The sequence below is a fragment of the Rhinatrema bivittatum genome, chromosome 1 (genome assembly GCF_901001135.1).
Source record: "Rhinatrema bivittatum chromosome 1, aRhiBiv1.1, whole genome shotgun sequence".
In the NCBI taxonomy this organism is placed as follows: domain Eukaryota; kingdom Metazoa; phylum Chordata; class Amphibia; order Gymnophiona; family Rhinatrematidae; genus Rhinatrema; species Rhinatrema bivittatum.
This window is the reverse complement of record NC_042615.1, coordinates 82,095,953-82,113,549: the sequence shown is the minus strand read 5'-3', so window position 1 is coordinate 82,113,549 and position 17,597 is coordinate 82,095,953. Positions and strand designations below refer to the sequence as shown.

General features: G+C 43.1%; 1 protein-coding gene across 1 annotated transcript in view; it reads right to left on the bottom strand.

The window, feature by feature from the left end:
• The window catches only part of TLL1 (tolloid like 1), a 586,556-nt gene that overhangs the window by 80,790 nt on the left and 488,169 nt on the right, over nt 1-17,597 (bottom strand). The window contains 4 exon segments of the mRNA XM_029571633.1: nt 2,704-2,829; nt 6,039-6,234; nt 15,624-15,670; nt 15,673-15,768. Of these exon segments, the coding sequence (XP_029427493.1) occupies nt 2,704-2,829; nt 6,039-6,234; nt 15,624-15,670; nt 15,673-15,768 (465 nt within the window).

The following is a 17,597-nucleotide window of genomic DNA, read 5'->3' as shown; positions in this document are numbered from 1 at the left end:
ACTAGATTCAGACAGCAACTGTTGCACACCCATCCACACCTGGACCATGCACAGGCCTGCTCACCTTGCTAGCTCCTCTGCAGGTCATGGGTCAGCCTCCCCAGCAGCAGCCACAAGCTCCTCCAGGCCTCGGCGTCCCACAGCGGCAGTCACCAGGCCTTCCACTGCACACCAGGCATCACACCGGAGTTAGGCGTCCCCAGTGGCGTTGGCCACACCCCTACATGTGCGTGTGCAGACCACCCAGCCTCTTGTAGGGCCAGCGGCAGGTCCTAGCTTCGCAGCACACCCTGATTGAACGTACGTTATAAGGAAGTCTCTGCCTGCACTTCCTTGCCTTGGCAATCGGGTCGGCACTGTAAGTGTACTAGTTTGTCTCCGCGTTTACAATCTTGTTCCAGTCTAGTTCCAGTCTTGTTCCAGCCTTGTTCCAGGATCCTACTGTTCCAGCCTTGTTCCAGCATCCTACTGTTCCAGTCTTGTTCAGCATCCTTTTGTTCCAGCGTCCTTCTGTTCCAGCGTCTGTCTGTCCTGTCTCCCCAGGTAGTACCCTCTGGTACTGACCTCGGCCTGCTCCTTGACCATTCTGTTCACTGCCTGGATCCTGACCTCTGCCTCTTGTGACCTCATCTGACTTCTGGAACCTGACCCCTGCTTCGTTGACTACTCCTCGGACTGATCCTCGGATTCTGACCCCGGCTGCCATTGACCACATCTCCTGATTCTGGCTTGTTCCTTGCCTTGTCATCACCTACGCTGTATGGGCATTCCTTGCTCCTCCAGACCTACAGCCTAGTGACTGACCGCACTCCCTTGCTGTTCATGGGCATGCCTCCCTGTGAGGCCCACCTAAGTCCAAGTGGCCCGGGTCCCTATGGGCTCCACCAGGGGGGACCACGGGCTTCCAGTGGTAAAGCTCATCCTAGCCTCTGCTTCTCCTGTGCTCCTCCCCCTGGGGGCAGGTGCTTCCAGGTCCATAACAGGGAGACATTCTCCACTGCTCCAGGGCAAGGATCCACCTCCAAGCACAATAGCAACCAACAAAGAATTTGGATTTTATGGTCTGGGAAAACAAATAAGCATGGGGTAACTTGCTAATGCAGCTGTTACTACCCTTAACCAATAAGCCTGACACTTTGGATGCAACTCCAACATTGCTCTCTGCTTCAATGCAAGAGGTAACAGGGAATTGGACTCAGACAGCAACCAACAAGGGCCTTGACTTTGAAGGCTTGGGAAACTAAATAAAGGGGTGACCTGTATGGCGCAGCAGATGCTTCCATAAGCTTGCTGGGCAGACTGGATGGACTGTTGGTCCTTTTCTGCCATCATTTTCTACGTTTCTACATAACAGAACAATAAAGGCTTACGATGTACTCCTGGACTCCCATTTTCCCTCTTCTTTCAAAGGAATGGAGGAGCCTAAGTATGAGATCCATGCTTTAAAACTCAAAAGAGTAGATATTCACACGCCATTTACACATTTAACTGAAAAGAGTTAGCCAGTGAACCTAACCGTTAACTCTGGCTGTGCTGCAGGCAGGTCTAAAGCTGACCGGATATACTTATCCGACTAACTTTTAAGAAAGCCAGGTATATTCAACAGTGCTTCTGTGCCGCTGAATATCCTGGTTAAGTTAGCCAGATTGATGTAACTTATCTAGCTGCTAAGCAGCTGAATATGGACTCCAAAATATGTGCATCAAAAATATTTATAGGACAATTTTCAAAGGGATTTAGCTACATAACTAAGTAGTTATCTGGTTAGACTGCCCTGTTTTAAAATTGTCTCCATCCGCACAGCTAAAAGTACTTGTGAATTTCCACAATTTACATACTTTTAGCTGGATTAAAAAGAGGCATTTTGGAGGTGTGTTTTGGTAGGGGGAGTACACATGAGCACATTTGGATTTTCAAATGTATATGCAATGTTTCCCCCCCGATTCCTCTGCCAGTGGACATAGGAGGTGCAAAGTATACATGCACATTTTTGTCTGTTCTTGTGGACAGTTCTCAGAGGGAAACTGTTTAGGTTGCTTCATTATAAAGACTGGCCACAAGGTCCATAGATATAGTGGGTAAGCATGTACTTTTCAATAAAGGTGGGCTACTGAAGATTTTAAAAATTGCCACTGGACAGTAAGCATGTTTCAAAGGGAAATTTCTCTTAGAGTTTTTCCTTTGAAAATCTGGGCCAGGCTTTTAGCCATGGGTAGTTTGTACCTGCTTTGGTGCACTTGCAAAAAGTATATGTTGAAAGTAAGCATGTTGTTTAAAAAAAAAATGAAATCCCCATGAATTCTTTCCTGACTTCAATCTAACTCTGCCCCCAGCACCACTCACTTTCAGTGCAGCTATGGGTATGTGCCGTCATCCAGTGTGTTTACTCTTAGCCACATTCACAAGGGTCAACAATCTAATCCCATTTCTACATGGGTAAAAAGTTTTGATTATTGCCAACAGGTCATTTGCTTGTGTAACAGGTATCAATGTAACCAAAAACATCAACCCAAGAAAATACATCAATGCAAACTATATTTTCTGTTGCATAATGTGCATCAGTGATACAGTTTCTACATCAGTACAGCTAAAATAATCTTAGCACTAATATATGCTGATACTACTTTATCAAGTAGCAGGGGCATGACATGAACTGGTCTTCTATTTGCTGTAAACACTTTTTTGCAAAGTTTTGCCATATACCTTCACAGCTTTTCTTGTCTGGTCCAAGTTCGTAGCCAGGATCACAAGAACACTTGTAGCTGCCCAGTGTGTTCACGCAGCGCTGCTCGCACCCTCCATTGTCAGCTTTGGCACATTCATCTTCCTCTGTGATAAACGGGGAGGAATCGGAAGACATTAATTAAACTTCCATATTTTCCCTCACCTCTGATTGCGAAACAATATACAGGCACAGTTCCAGAAGCAAACTGCTGCATGCTTATCATTCCTACTGTGTGGGATTATTTAATTTTGATGATTGTGACATTTTAAAATGCTAAATACATGCAACCTGAGAAAATAAGACCCATATCTTCTTTTCTCAACAAAGGCAAGTGACAGCTTCAACTTAATTTATAAGCACCTTATGGACAGTGTAGAATAATTTAGACAGTGTCACTCTAAAGGTTGTACAAGCTACAGAAAGAATGGTAGAAAACTTGAACAGGGTCATTTGGAGGGCATCTTATCTCTGGCAAAATGATTTGTGCGTTATCTTGAATTTGTAGACCGAAATAAATTAATGGACTCCTTAAATGTAAACTCCTCGTTCTTCTGTTATTGAGGGAACAATAAACTGCAGGCATGCAGAGTAATACGATTGTGAAGGTTTACTGATCAAAAGACTCTGCGTTTTTATATTAAAACACATATGAAAAATGGAAAGTCCAATACCTCGAAAGGAAAACAAAGCTTACTCTTAATTCTTAAACTTCAAAAAACATTTTTAGAACTCTCCCATTAGTTATCAGTTAATTGGAATAAAATTATCATATTTTATGAAATAAACATCATTTCCATTGAACAGCTTTTGAAAGGTGGAATTTCTTTTAGAGGTGTGTTTGGCTGGATGACTGGCTGCTCTTTCACATTCATTTAAAATGCCATTGGTTTTGCAGTAACTCAGCATAACATTTAGAGTATTGTGTACAATTCTGATGACAACACTTTCAAAAGCATATATAAGCTGAATAGAGTCAGACCTGAGGGCAGCTATTAAAATGGTCAATGGTCTTCAAATAAAGCATATTGGGATAGACTTAAATATCTGAGTATGTATAGCCTGGAGGAAAGGAGGAAAAGGGAAGATATGAAGGATATATTTAAAAATCTCCCATAATAAATGCACACAATGCAGGTCTACTTCAAAATAAAGGAAGCTCTGGAACAAGAGATCATGGAATTTTGGTGAAAAGTGGATAGACACTGAAGTAATCTAAGGAAATATTTCTTTACGGATAGTGTGGTGGGGGCAAAGAATCACCTCACCATGAAAGTGGAGGAATGGACAGAATCTGAATGCAAAAGAGCACTGGACAAGCAAGGAGGACGTCTGAGGGAGAGGAAGGGACTCCAAAGCTGAGCAGGAGATGTGGTTGGATAGACTGGATGGACCATATGGACTTTATCTGCCATCAGGTTCTATGTTTCTATGGAACATTTAAGATAAAGTGTTTTCCAAAATTTCTTGTAATTGATGCAAAAAAGAAAGCAACTTTCATGGCCCAATGAAAGAAAATATATTTAGAAAGAAAAGGCAAAAATACGCTGCCTGCGATTAAGACTTCTTCCACAACTTAACACAATTATTCTTTTAAATGTTTATTATGTTCTATGAGTATGTTATTGTATTTATATGAAGTATTAAAAGATTATTTGTTAAAACTATTTAATACCTGTTGTTATCTTTATTGTATAACAGAATGACTTTCTTACGCTACTATTTTATTGCATATTGCAGATTTTGTTGATAATTTCATTTATGGTACATTGTTATGAGTCATACTGGGCGGTCTTTGGAAAAGTGAGTTATAAAGCAATACATATTTAAATAAATAAACTAATACATTGTGCAAAGCATCAGGTTTAAGGATGATAAATCTCTGAAGTGGTGCCATGCTGGGTAGGACCAATGGTCCATCCAGCCCAGCATCCTGTTTTTGACAGTAGCCAATGTGGGTATCTTGGAAGTACCCAGCAAATAGTAATGGGAAGATTCCTTCCCTGCTGCTCATTTCCAGATGTAGGTAGTGATCTCGCTGCCTGCCAAATTAAAGTGGAGATTAGCATGGATCGCAACTGAGACCTCTGCAATTCAATAAAGAATGAATTTTCAAATCATATGTGAGTGTAAAATGCTGCTTTACACAAGGTAAATATGACTTTTGAAAGTTGTCTTAGGGTTATAAGCATAAAAGTATATGTAGTTTTATGCATACTTGAAAGAGGTAGTCCTGGGGGCAGAATTAGGGTGGGGAATCTATATATGTGCGCACTTTCTAATATCAAAACCATGGATATAAATGTAAACATGAACATGTACACCTGCTCCCATGGAGACCAAAATGTACACGTGTATGCCTCGCATACCAGCTCATTTTCAAAGCAGAATTTCATGTGGAAACTTGCTTTGAAAATTATGACTGAAATTTGTGAGTACAAAGTACACACAGCTTTCAACCCAAAGTACTATGTTGTAAAATTTAGCTCTAAACATATTGGGGTAGATTTTCAAAGGGTTACATGCGTAGGTTATGCGCATAACCCCCAAAAACCTACCCCAAACCCCCCCTGCATGCGCCGAGCCTATCTTGCATAGGCTGCCGGCGCGCGCAAAGCCCCGGGACGCGTGTAAGTCCCGGGGCTTTCCTGGGGGGGGCGTGTCACTGCCAGCGTGTCATCAGGGGTGTACCGGGGGCTTGGCTGCGGCCTCCGGACCAGCCCCCAGACCGGACCATGGTGCGCCGGCAGCCGGCCCGGTGCGCGCAAGTTACACCTGCCTCGGGCAGGTGTAACTTGTGCAACAAAGGTAGGGGGGTTAGATAGGGCTGGAGGGGTGGGTTAGATAGGGGAAGGGAGGGGAAGGTGCGGGGGAGTGGAAGGAAAGTTCCCTCCGAGGCCGCTCCGATTTCAGAGCGGCCTCGGAGGGAATGGAGGCAAGCTGCTCGGCTCGGCGTGCGCAGGCTGCCGATTTTGGGCAGCCTTGCGTGCACCGACCTCGGATTTTAACAGATACGCGTGGCTACGTGTGTATCTATTGAAATCCGCGTACTTTTGTTTGTGCCTGGTGCGCAAATAAAAGTACGCGCGCGCGTAGTTTTATAAAATCTGCCCCAGAAGGAGAGGGTTATCCATGAAAAAAAAAACAAAAGTGCATTTTTTGGGATGAAAATTATGAAATTATATTGCTGTTATGCTGCAATTTAAAAACATCTCTAACATATTTTCTGATAGATTTGAGGGGGCTTATTCAAACAATATCAGCTGAGGACAATTTAGAAAATAAACGGCATTGTTCATCATGTCCCATGCTGCACCTTTTAAAAAGTTAGCGGCAAAGCCTGCTTTATTAACTGTTCCATCAGAAACAAACTTCATCCAGAGGGTGTTAGAGGTAGATCTGATATCTTCTGGTTTATCATAGCCACAAAAGTGGCCAATTAGAGGGCTGTTTTCACTGATTCCATCCCGGACTTCAAGGTAATCATAAGCACAGTTGTCATGGCGCTCAACCTGTGAATACATACATAGAAAAGGATAACTTCAAAACTACTGTCCAAATGCCAGATCATATATTTTACAAAAAGCATATTCTATTAGCCCTACAAAATGTTTGTGGAATCTTGCCTAATATTTCAGTCCTACTGAGCTGTGGTCTAATCCAGCTTTTTCAGGGGAAAGAGAAAGACAGATTTGCTTGCAGACCCCACTCTTTATTTTTATTTATTTATTTAGTCCTTTTTGTATACCATCGTTCCAAAAGAAGTTCACAAGGGTTTACAAAATCAGCATTAAAATTCTTGGTTGACATTCACATACTTTGTCAACATTCCTATTCTAGGTCAACATTACAGCAAATGCCTATTCTAGTTCATATGCATACATATTCTAGGTCAACACATTGTAAACCTCTCCCCTGTGCGGGATGGGCGACAAAAGGACTCCACCTCTCAGATGTATGTTTAGCAGCAGACACATGCAATCCACCCACACAACTAAAGGGCCTCCCAGGGATGGGGAGGAGAGGCTGGAGCAATAAGTGATAACATAAAACCCACCTGGCAGACACAAAATTCTGGGATGTTAGGGGAGGATGATTCAGATTCTGATCAAATCTGGTTAGTACTAAGAGACTCAGGAGATCCAGGTGGCAAGCCAGGAACTGAACTTGATAGTGCTGATGGCATAGAATCTGAAGGCCCAGAGGGAGAGATGGAACTTGAAAGTGAAACCCCAAGAGAAGACAGGGCTTCTGGGAGCTCTGAGCCAATTTCACAGTCAAATGTCAGAAAGACAGACAGGTTCAACCAAGGGAAAATGTCCAGTTATCTGAAGGAACACTATTGGGTTTATCAGTGTTGCTCTCTGAAGGTAAACATTAAAGGCTGGATTTTAAAAGGCCTGCATGTGTAAAACCTGGGGTTTACGCACCCGGGGGTGCCTCAGGAATTTTCAAAGGGGCCCAGCCACGAACATTGGGAAATGCACACTTGCCAGGCCTCTCCAAAGGGGTGGGCTGGGACAGCACCATTGTATGCTGCTCAGATGACTCATGCGCCGGCAGCCGGCCGGCGCACGCAGCTTACTTCAGCTCCAGTACTGAAGTAAGTTGCAAAACAAAACAAAAAAAAAGGATAGATAGGTAGAGTTTAGGGAGTGGGGAGGGAGTTCAGTTAGGAGGGTAGAGAACTGGGGAAGGCCCGATTGCTTTGCCACGTGTAATTTGCAAAAGTCCATCCCCCCATGCGCGCACCACCTGCACATGCGCGCATGGATTGTAGAATCTGGTGCACATGTGTGCGCAGCCTCCCTATTTTAAAACATGTGCACGCCAGGAACCGTGCGCACATGGACACATGCATCTTTTAAAATCTACCCCTTTATGTTGATAAGTGGTATAAAGCTGCTTTTCTGTGAAGTTATTCTGATGAAAGTGCAATCAGAGTGACTGTGTTTGTTCTTTGTATGCCAAAGAGTTGTGGATTTGTTTATGATGTTATCATGTTGAGTTTTAGGGTTAATGTTGGGGACAACATTAATTCTTAGCAGGGAGGAATTTAAACCAGAAGCTAAGAGATTGTTCTTGCTCTGACTGGCAAATGGTGACAGTACCTTGGTGGTCAGACAGAGAGTAGCCTCGCAAATGCTTTCCTTTCAAGCCCACAGAAGTCCTTTCCACCATACAAATGTTAAATTACCCTCTGGTTTCACTACAAGGGGGGGGAGGGGAGTGACATGGCCAGACGCCGGTGGTATTATCTCTTGGACTGCATTGACACCAAGTGGACCTGGCTACAATTGCTTAGGTTAACTGAATATTTTGGCAGAAGGAAAACCTTGAGCTGAATGGACTTATGACAATTCTTGTAAACAGAACTTGGGGGTGTAATCCCGGACCAGAGCCAATGAGGAGTAAGTGGTCGATTGTTAATGAACCTTTTAAAATTAGGTATAAAAGAAAGGATGTCTTTTGTGTACCGTCAGACAGGCAGAACAAGGAATAGACATAAGGACATAGCAATGAGGTAAGCTTGCTCCCCCGCCACTCTTGCATCTCCCAATACCTCCTGAATGAATCATTCAAATGTTTTCCTCTGATATAAACTAGAAACCTCATATTGTATGCACATGGAATGTTTTTCTGTAGGGTATTTTCTCAATTTTGGTGCCACAAAGTTGATGAAAGGTTTCAGAAGATTGTCTTCATCACTGTTTGATTAAATGCTTCTGATATGAATTTGGCAATAAGTTGGATGCATGATTCTTGTTTGCTCAGTTTTGTGGAATTGTTTTCACATGGCTTCAAACATAAAAGCACAATCAAATATGTGCTCATACTATCAGTTTTACTACAATATGTAATACTGACAGCTCTGTAGAGCTGCACTGGGTGTACTTCCTCTTATCACAGCATATTAGGACTATCCAGGAGGATGAAGATTTTATTGCCTGGATATTGTAAGGAACAGGAAGGGAAATGAGGCTGCTTCACATTTAAAGAACCACAGAAGAGAACTAGACCTGTCACCTTAACTGAAAGCAAAACATGGCAGAAACCTTTTGATGTTTTTACTGGTTCCTTGTGAGTATTTACCTGGGCTTGGGTTATTTTTGTATTAGTATTTTTCACTGTATTACTTATGAAATAAAACATCTTGGACTGAAAAAAAAAAAGAAAAGTAGCTGATTCAGAAAGTAAAGTTTTCTTTTTGAAGGTTTAAAACCCAGACCAGAGGAGGAGGAGGAAAGTTGAACTCCCAGACTCTTTGCACAGGATAAAACCCTTAACTGCAAGCTTTCTAGACACAACTCCTACTTAAAATTGAGGAATTAGCCGTGATGATGAGGACAGGGTTCTTGCATCCTGCCAGACCAGTAGGGCCCTGGTCTAAATTATTGTTCAATGGTGCCTACTAGGGGTGTGCATTCGGATTGACCGCATTAGTAAAACGCAACTCATATTTTTTTTTTACTTAAAAAATTGATTCGACATAAACGATCGGATTTCCCACATATCGAACATAGATATGTTCGATATGTGGGAAATCGCGATTGTTGAGCCAAAATAAAAATATAAACCCCCTCACCCTCCTTAATCCCCCCCCCCCCCCGACTTACCACAACTCCCTGGTGATGGAGCGAGGAGTGAGGACGCCATTTCTGCAATCCTTGGCGAGAAGCATGTGACGTCGGCGGCACGTCGAGTGACGCCGGCGTCACGTGATTCCCGGCTCGTTCGCGCCGGACGGCTCGTTCGGCCCAAAAAGAACTTTTGGCCAGCTTGGGGGGGCCTCCTGACCGGGAATCACTCAGACACGGCGTCACGTGATTCCCGGCAAGTTTGCGCCGGACGGCTCGTTCGGCCCAAAAAGAACTTTTGGCCAGCTTGGGGGGGTCAGGAGGCCCCCCCAAGCTGGCCAAAAGTTCTTTTGGGCCGAACGAGCCGTGCGGCGCGAACTCGCCGGGAATCACGTGACGCCGCGTCACTCGACGTGCCACCGACGTCACATGCTTCTCGCCAAGGATTGCAGAAATGACGTCCTCACTCCTCGTTCGATCACCAGGGAGTTGTGGTAAGTCTGGGGGGGGATTAAGGAGGGTGAGGGGGTTTAAATTTTTTTTTTGCACATATGTACATATACCCAACTCATTGGATTTTTTTTATGTCCATATTGGCCGCAAGTGGGACCCCCTTTCGGACATAAAAAATATGAACATAAAATTTTGCTCTGCACATCCCTAGTGCCTACCTATAATGTTTTGTTTTGAAAAGTGAAAATGAAATCCCAGGTTTGTACTGATACCATCTCTCTACCTGTTTACAGAGATAACTTGTGTCAAGAGTGAGGACTAAAGCCAAGTGACCGCTCGGGGAAGACCTCAATGTCTATGATGAAGAGTCAGCTAGAGAAGACAAGAGATAAAACACGAGAACATTGTTTTCCAGATACATGGAAACTGGAGCATAGTCTCTTCTAGCAAAAGAAAGCACACTACTACTGAGTCTGCATCGATTCAATGACAGAACTGATGCACTGTCCTAGAATCAGAGGATGAGGAGGATCACAAAGGATGGAAAGCAGACTACTCAAGAGGTCATAACAAAGGGAAATAGAAGGGATGTTGCTATTAGTGACTTCTTTCTATGTGAGATAGAGGGACCCATCTGTTGTTCAGACCTACTATGCAGCAAGGTATGCTGCCTGCCAGGAGCCTGAATACAAGAAAGTCAAATGTTTGCTGAAACTCAGCAGATCCTATGACCATTACCCCATGCTATTTATCCATATGGGTGTCAATGATACTACCATACATGATTCTAAGTAAATCAAAAAGCTCTGATGGCACTGAGAACATGGTGTACAAGTGGTGTTCTCATCTAGCTTTCTAGTTAAAGTTCCAACCATGTTCAGGTTTATTTAGTATATATACCCCATGGAAGCTAGCAGAAAGAGTCAAGGGAAGAAGAAAACTGAGCAAGTTCAGTTTAGAATGATCACACTATTTGGTTTCCCCTCAGTAAATAACAGGCTCATATTACATTAACATCAGTTCTAGGTAGGTATTAAATAGTGAATGACTGCAAAATTATGCAGAGGGTGAGTTTACCATGGTATTTAGAGTGAGCTCAGTAACCCATCATTTCCGTACAGGTGTTCCTGTATTTGCTTTGACCGCTATGCTGATAGTTTACACAACCAACAGGGCCATCAAAGGGACAGGGGATGTACTGGAAGCCGGATATAAGATCCAAACTCCCGGCCCACCTTCAAGGTTTGGAGGTTAACAGGGGGACTGTGAATGGACATAAAGGGCCAGATTTTCTAACATGCGCGCGGGTGTAGATTTGTGCACGCAACCCAGCGCGCACAAATCTACGCCTGATTTTATAACATGCGCATGCAGCCGCGCGCATGTTATAAAATCCAGGGTCGGCACACGCAAGGGGGTGCATACTTATGCACCTTGCATGCGCCGAGCCCTAGGGGAGCCACGATGGCTTTCCCCGTTCCCTCCGAGGGAAATCGGAGTGGCCCAGAAGGAACTTTCCTTCCGCTCCCCCCCACCGTCCCCTCCCTTCCCCTATCTAACCCACCCCCCAGTCCTACCTAAACCTCCCCTACTGTGCCGGAGGCCTCAGTCCCGACCCCGGACCGCCCCCAGACTGGCGTCCCACCCACGCCCCCGCCCCTTCCCGCCCCTTTTTCAAAGCCCCAGGACATACGTGTGTCCCGGGGCTTGTGCGCATCGCCGAGCCTATGCAAAATAGGCTCAGCGCACTCAGAAGCACTTTCTCGGGGTTATGCGCATAAGTTGCACACGTAACCCTTTGAAAATCTGCCCCAAAGCTTGTAGTAAGGATGGGAGAGGAGAGGGATAACAAAGCAGCAGCACAAAAATTTGTAAATTTTGAAGTGGGAGGGGTGGGATAATTATTGTGCTTGGTGGCCCATAACTTTATTTTGTTTTCTGGGGGCACTCGAGGTTCTTTCAGAGTGTGAGTTGCTGGATTGGGCCAAAAGATCCTTGTAGGAGCTTCTTTTTTTTTTTTTTTTACAACAGCTTACTCAGCGATATTCTTTGAAAATCACTGGTTAAGTTTAAGTTATCTGAATAACTTTGCAACCTTAAAAGTGATATTCAAAACTAGCTGGCTAGTTTGCAAGTTATCCAGGTAGGTTTTGCCAGATAACTTTATTCAGGGATATTCAGACTTCTATCCCACTGAATATCTGAGTTAACTTATCCAACCAACTTATATCTTAACTTTATTGTAAGTAAATTACAGCCAGATTCATGGATATCATTTATTAAAGTAGCTGCAACACTAATGAAAATATACCCACGCCTGTGTCTCAAAATCCCTAGAGGTGTAGAGGCCTTCCCACCTTCCTCCAAATTCCATCCATGCTAATTTAAAAAATATTTAGATCCCCCCCCCTTAAGCCCTACTTCCATAGAAAGAAGTGCCCCCCTCTTCCAGATCCCCACCCTTCTGGATCCTTAGGCTTACCAGAAATTCCATGAGGGTCTAGTGAAAGCAGGAGTGATCCCCACTCACTCAGGTACACTGGTGACATTTTTTAAAATAACATCAACTGACCCCCAGAAGTTCCTGTACCCTTTTTCTCATCCTCCCCCTCCATACACAGAGAAGCAATATTTGCTTCTCTGTGTATGGATGGGGAGGATGAGAGATGGTACTACTGATAGGACAGGATCTAGTAGGGATCACTCCTGCCTTCACTAGACTCTTAAGGAGTTTCTGGTAAGCATGGAGGGATTTGGGAGGGTGAAGTTAGGGATTTGATTGGGAGAGTGGGGTTTACATGGGGCATACATTTTTTGACATTTAAGTATGGGGGGGGATGATGGGAGGACCACTAGAGTTTATTAGACATGGAGGTGGGTGGGATTCATGCTAGTACTACCTGGAGAACTTTAATTAGATCTATGGAAATATAATTAATGTTCGCTGAATAATGAGGCTTGTGAAGATTATTCCTTTTATATAATGAGTTGCTTTGCATGTATTTGCATGTAATGCAGCTCCTTATATTTAGCTTTACATTGGACTGGATTTTTCCCATGATAATGCTGAAAGGCATAAACTAAATATCAAAAAAGTAAATAATATTGCTCAAAACAACACGTGTTAATTAGAACATAGCTTAGTAAATAAACCCCTACAGTTATTATACAACAGAGATAGGGGAAAGAAAATTTGCAAATTTGAAGAATAATCCTAAACTCCATCTAAATCAGAGTATTTGTCCATGACTAGAATTTACCTAATCACTGCTCTTTGAGATAGGAAAGAGTCATCTTCAGTATAAAAAAGCAAATAATCTGCTTGGATATAAAACTTATGCTATTGTGCAAGTAATGGGTAATATTCTTGTTTAGTGCCAAGTTGACAAGTGGGCCCTTCAAGTTAGTAGAGATGTCTGTGAAACATGCCTGGGGACTAGACGCTTATTCTAGATTCCAAGCTGCTTCTTAAATAGGATAAATAAAGTTGGTTGATTTAAATTTACAGTGGTGAGCATCTGACTTCAATGATGTAATAGTTAGTTACCATGAAGTATAAGATGCAGAATTGCAATTAAGGCAAACATGACTACTGTATTTGAAATGTTTCATCATTCCTGTTTTTGGTAACAAAATGCATTCAATTGTATTTTAGCCTTGAATTTGGAAGACTGGAATACACGATCATATTTACAAACTCTGGCTATATACAAACATAGCATCCCTCTTCTTTCTATTGCTATACTTTGCATACCTTTTGGGGGTATTTTTCAAAAGGATGTATGCTCATAAACCCTGCTTTATGCGCATAAATTGGCTTTTGAAAATCATCTCAGGAGGTTGTGTGAACTAAAAGAATGCGCATAACTCAATTATAAACATACAACCTGGCATGGGGAGAGAAGGGCAGGGAAAACATTTACCCACATACTTTCAGATTTGGAAAATGTTCATATAAATCTCCACACGTGAGTCGGCGTGTGCACTGAAGCCACCTGTGGATTTTCAAAGTGAACTTATGCGTATGTTTGCTCTGAAAATTCAGGCAAAAGTCTGCAGGCAGAACATACAAACAGACTTTAGTCCCATGTAGCTAAACTTATGCTCAAATGTAGATTCTAGAGCAGAGAAGAGAGGGAGAGGATATAATACAGATGTCAAATACCTCAGAGGTATCAATAATACACAAAGAAAGAAAAGGAAGTTCTAGAAGAGGTCACGATACAAGGCAAATATGGAAGTAATATTAGAACATACTTCTTTTCAGAAAGGGTATTGGATGCATGGAAATGCCTCCAAGAGGTGGCAGAGACAAATATAGTGATAGAATTCAAGAAAGCATGGGATAAGCACAGCTGCAAAACAATGAAGGTAAGCCATAGATGAATCATGTAATGAGTAGCAATTTAAGGAGACTAGATTGCCCTTACAATCTGTATCGGGCATTATCTACCTTATAAATGGCCTGTGACCGACGGCCCGCAAATGCGCAGTAGAGACCAGCTCTACCGCGCATGTGCGGGCGAGCACGTCGCTCTGAGGCAGCTTCAGAAAGAAAAAAAAATGGCGGCGGCGGTACCGGCAGCGGGCGGCGACGGCGGTAGCGAGCGGCGGCGGTAGCGACGGCGGTAGCGGGCGGTAGCGAGGGAGGGAGAAGAGAGAGAGAGGGAGGGACGGACTGAGTGGGAGGGAGGGACGGAGAGAGAGAGTGGGAGGGAGTGACTGAGTGAGAGGGAGGGACTGAGTGGGAGGGAGGGATGGAGTGAGGGGGAGGGACTGAGTGCGAGGGAGGGGGAGTGGGACTGAGTGAGAGGGAGAGGGGGGACTGAGGGAGGGAGTGGGACTGGGAGAGAGAGGGAGGGAGTGGGACTGAGGGAGAGGGAGTGGGACTGAGTGAGTGAGAGGGAGGGGGGGGGAGGGAGGGATTGAGTGAGGGGGGAGGGACTGAGGGAGGGAGTGGGACTGAGGGAGAGAGAGGGAGGGAGGGAGTGGGACTGAGGGAGAGGAGGGAGGGAGTGGGACTGAGGGAGAGGACGGAGGGAGGGGGACTGAGTGAGAGTGAGTGGGACTGAATGAGTGAGAGGGAGGGAGAGAGGGGGAGGGAGTGAGTGAGACTGAGTGGGAGGGAGGGACTGAGTGATAGGAGAGGGAGGGTGGGGAGGAGTGGGTGAGGGAGGGGGTGGTGAAGAGTGAGGGGAGAGAGAAAGAGGGGGAGGTGAGAGACAGAGGGATGTAGCCCGTTTTAACGGGCTTAACGGCTTGTATTCTATATTTTACACATTGCCAGAGAGCCACAAGAGATGCTTATATGAATTGCCTCACAGATACAGCATAAATCTAAAGTAATGTATTTAAAGTTCGTAAAAAAGCTTCACTATTGTACTCCACTGCTCAAATACTGTGTATTTCTGTATTCGTTAAAGATTGTTCTCTATTGTGGAGCTCACCTAGGTAAGAATCATCAATGCTTGTCTCATTGAGGTTTGTTGAAATATTAAAAGTACGATTTTTTTTTGTTGTTGTTTACAACATTCCATTTTGTAACAAACAGATTTAGAAAAGTAGTAATGGCCCCATTATTTAAAGGATTCCACAAGGAACCAGTGGTACCAGATTATTACATTTGACAAAGGAAAATATTGTCGGTGTTTTAAACATTCTGATTCAAAAAGTACAGATAAGGTGAAATCCCCTTAATCTTCTAGAATAATTATGCAAGAGGAAAGGTCTGGAGAAAGCCAAACTGACTCTAGAGTTTTTTTGTTTTTTTTTATAGACAATGCTGTGCTTCATTGTTGGGAGGAGGCTCGTAAATGCCAATGCCATCTATCCCCTGAATGGTGTGCTGAGATCAGTTAAAAAAGCTTTACCTCAAACGCCTGAAAGGTTAATCCAACATTGTAGTTCTCTGATACTTTATTTTCCACACACATTCCTTCATTGGTCTGTAGTCATCTGGATAATTGGGAGACTGGATTTGACCGGCGTCTTTGTGAATCTCACCTCCACAGATTGCTAATGGAAGCAGAAAATTCAGACTAAGCAGGAAGTCAGAAATGACATTTCATTTTCCATCGGTTCTTTAGCTAACATTTTTATGACTTTTCTATATCACCTACGATCAACATAATCATGAGTTCCACTGTATATAGTATATTAGTGAATAACTACTGCAAACCATTATAATCTGGACTATTCATTACTGCCTTCAATGCTATGAAATTTCAGATCCCAGTCAATAAAGGTTTGGGTATTTTTTCATGGCACATAACAGGGAAAAGTTATTTTTGAAAATGACTGTTGACTGGCAGTGTTGCAGGCATTTTACAGAGAAATTACAATGTAGTTAAAGTAAGAACTAGTAGGCCTTTACATCAGTCCATAGACTGAAGTTGCACTGACAAATGCAAGAAACTAGTGGAGCCAACAACCAGTCAATAACTAGATATTAATGGGTTGCCCAGAGGTAGGCATAGTGATGGCAATGCCTTGTAAACATGTATTACATTGCTGGGCCTTTAAAAATGTCAGCAATCTCCACTCAAGCTTCTAATATGTGCAGCAATTTGTACATATTCAGGAAATGTTCCATACACTTCAGTGGTGAAATTCATGCTGTAAATAAGTGCAGGTTACTACAAATATCCACTGTTACTGCAGACTGGTGGTGGTTTTAAAGGACTGGTCATGTTTATCAAAGGGTAATATAATACATAGTTATACCTATGACATTTCAGCATCCATACTGAATAAAGATACAATTCTGTTTAATATTAAAACAATTTTATTGTAACTGCAAAATATAATATTTATCTTTAAAAAAATCACAAAAATCGCTCTGATTAATAGCACCTTTTGACCACCAATTAGCACTTCTGCCAGAAACAACTATGCAGAAGAGTTTTTGAAGTTTTACCACAGACCTGCTGATTTTCCTGCATACTCAGATATATTAAATGGATCCTTAAGTGCTGAAAATACTGGAGACTATGTGGGTAATGTATAGTGGAGGCCATGAGAGGAACATCTGAGAGCTGACTAGTCATAAAGACAAGGTGGAAGACATGGGCAACCTGCAGGGACAGACCAAAATCCAACTTTCAATCTTAATTGAAAAGTGACGGCCCCCAAAGATTATAATTTGTCTTCACGAGTTGTGAGGAAAAGGACCTCCATTGTTTTGCTAGATATATGTACTTACTAATGTACTGCTGTACAGTAAAAACACCATTATGTGCAGAATGAACTTCCCCCTCCCAGATCTTGTTTACAGTGTCACTTCACACAGGGGAATGACAACTGGATGAGCTCATGGAGCTAAGGGAGGAATGTCCTCTGTTCAATATCTTTTCTTAGCGCATTGTATCAACACTACAAGTAGAGTGGTAAAACACAGCAACCTGGATGAGTCCTGCTCGTTTCAGTGCATCCTTACTCATAGATTTGTATGGCTTAACCAGGCATGCATCAAAGCTTAAGCTTTCAGGGCTAACTCACATTTTCCAGCTTTCCTTTATTAAAACAGGAATTTTCTGAGGAATTTCTGAGGGTAAAAGAGTGTTTTACCCATAGAAATGACCTTTTACAAATTTCCCTACCCAATATGCAGGTAAACGTATACACATACTGCTTGTTTGCATGCACAACATTACCTGGATCGAATGAAGCACTACCAGGAACAGAACTGGGGAGGGGTTAGACTTGTATGCATACGTTCACATTTTATTTTAAATTATGCGTGTACATTTTCCTAAAAAAATTTCCATGCACAAAACAAGAGTGATTGTGAATGAGTACATTTGGTGGGATTATTTCAAAGCAAACTTATGCAGTGTTAAATCCAC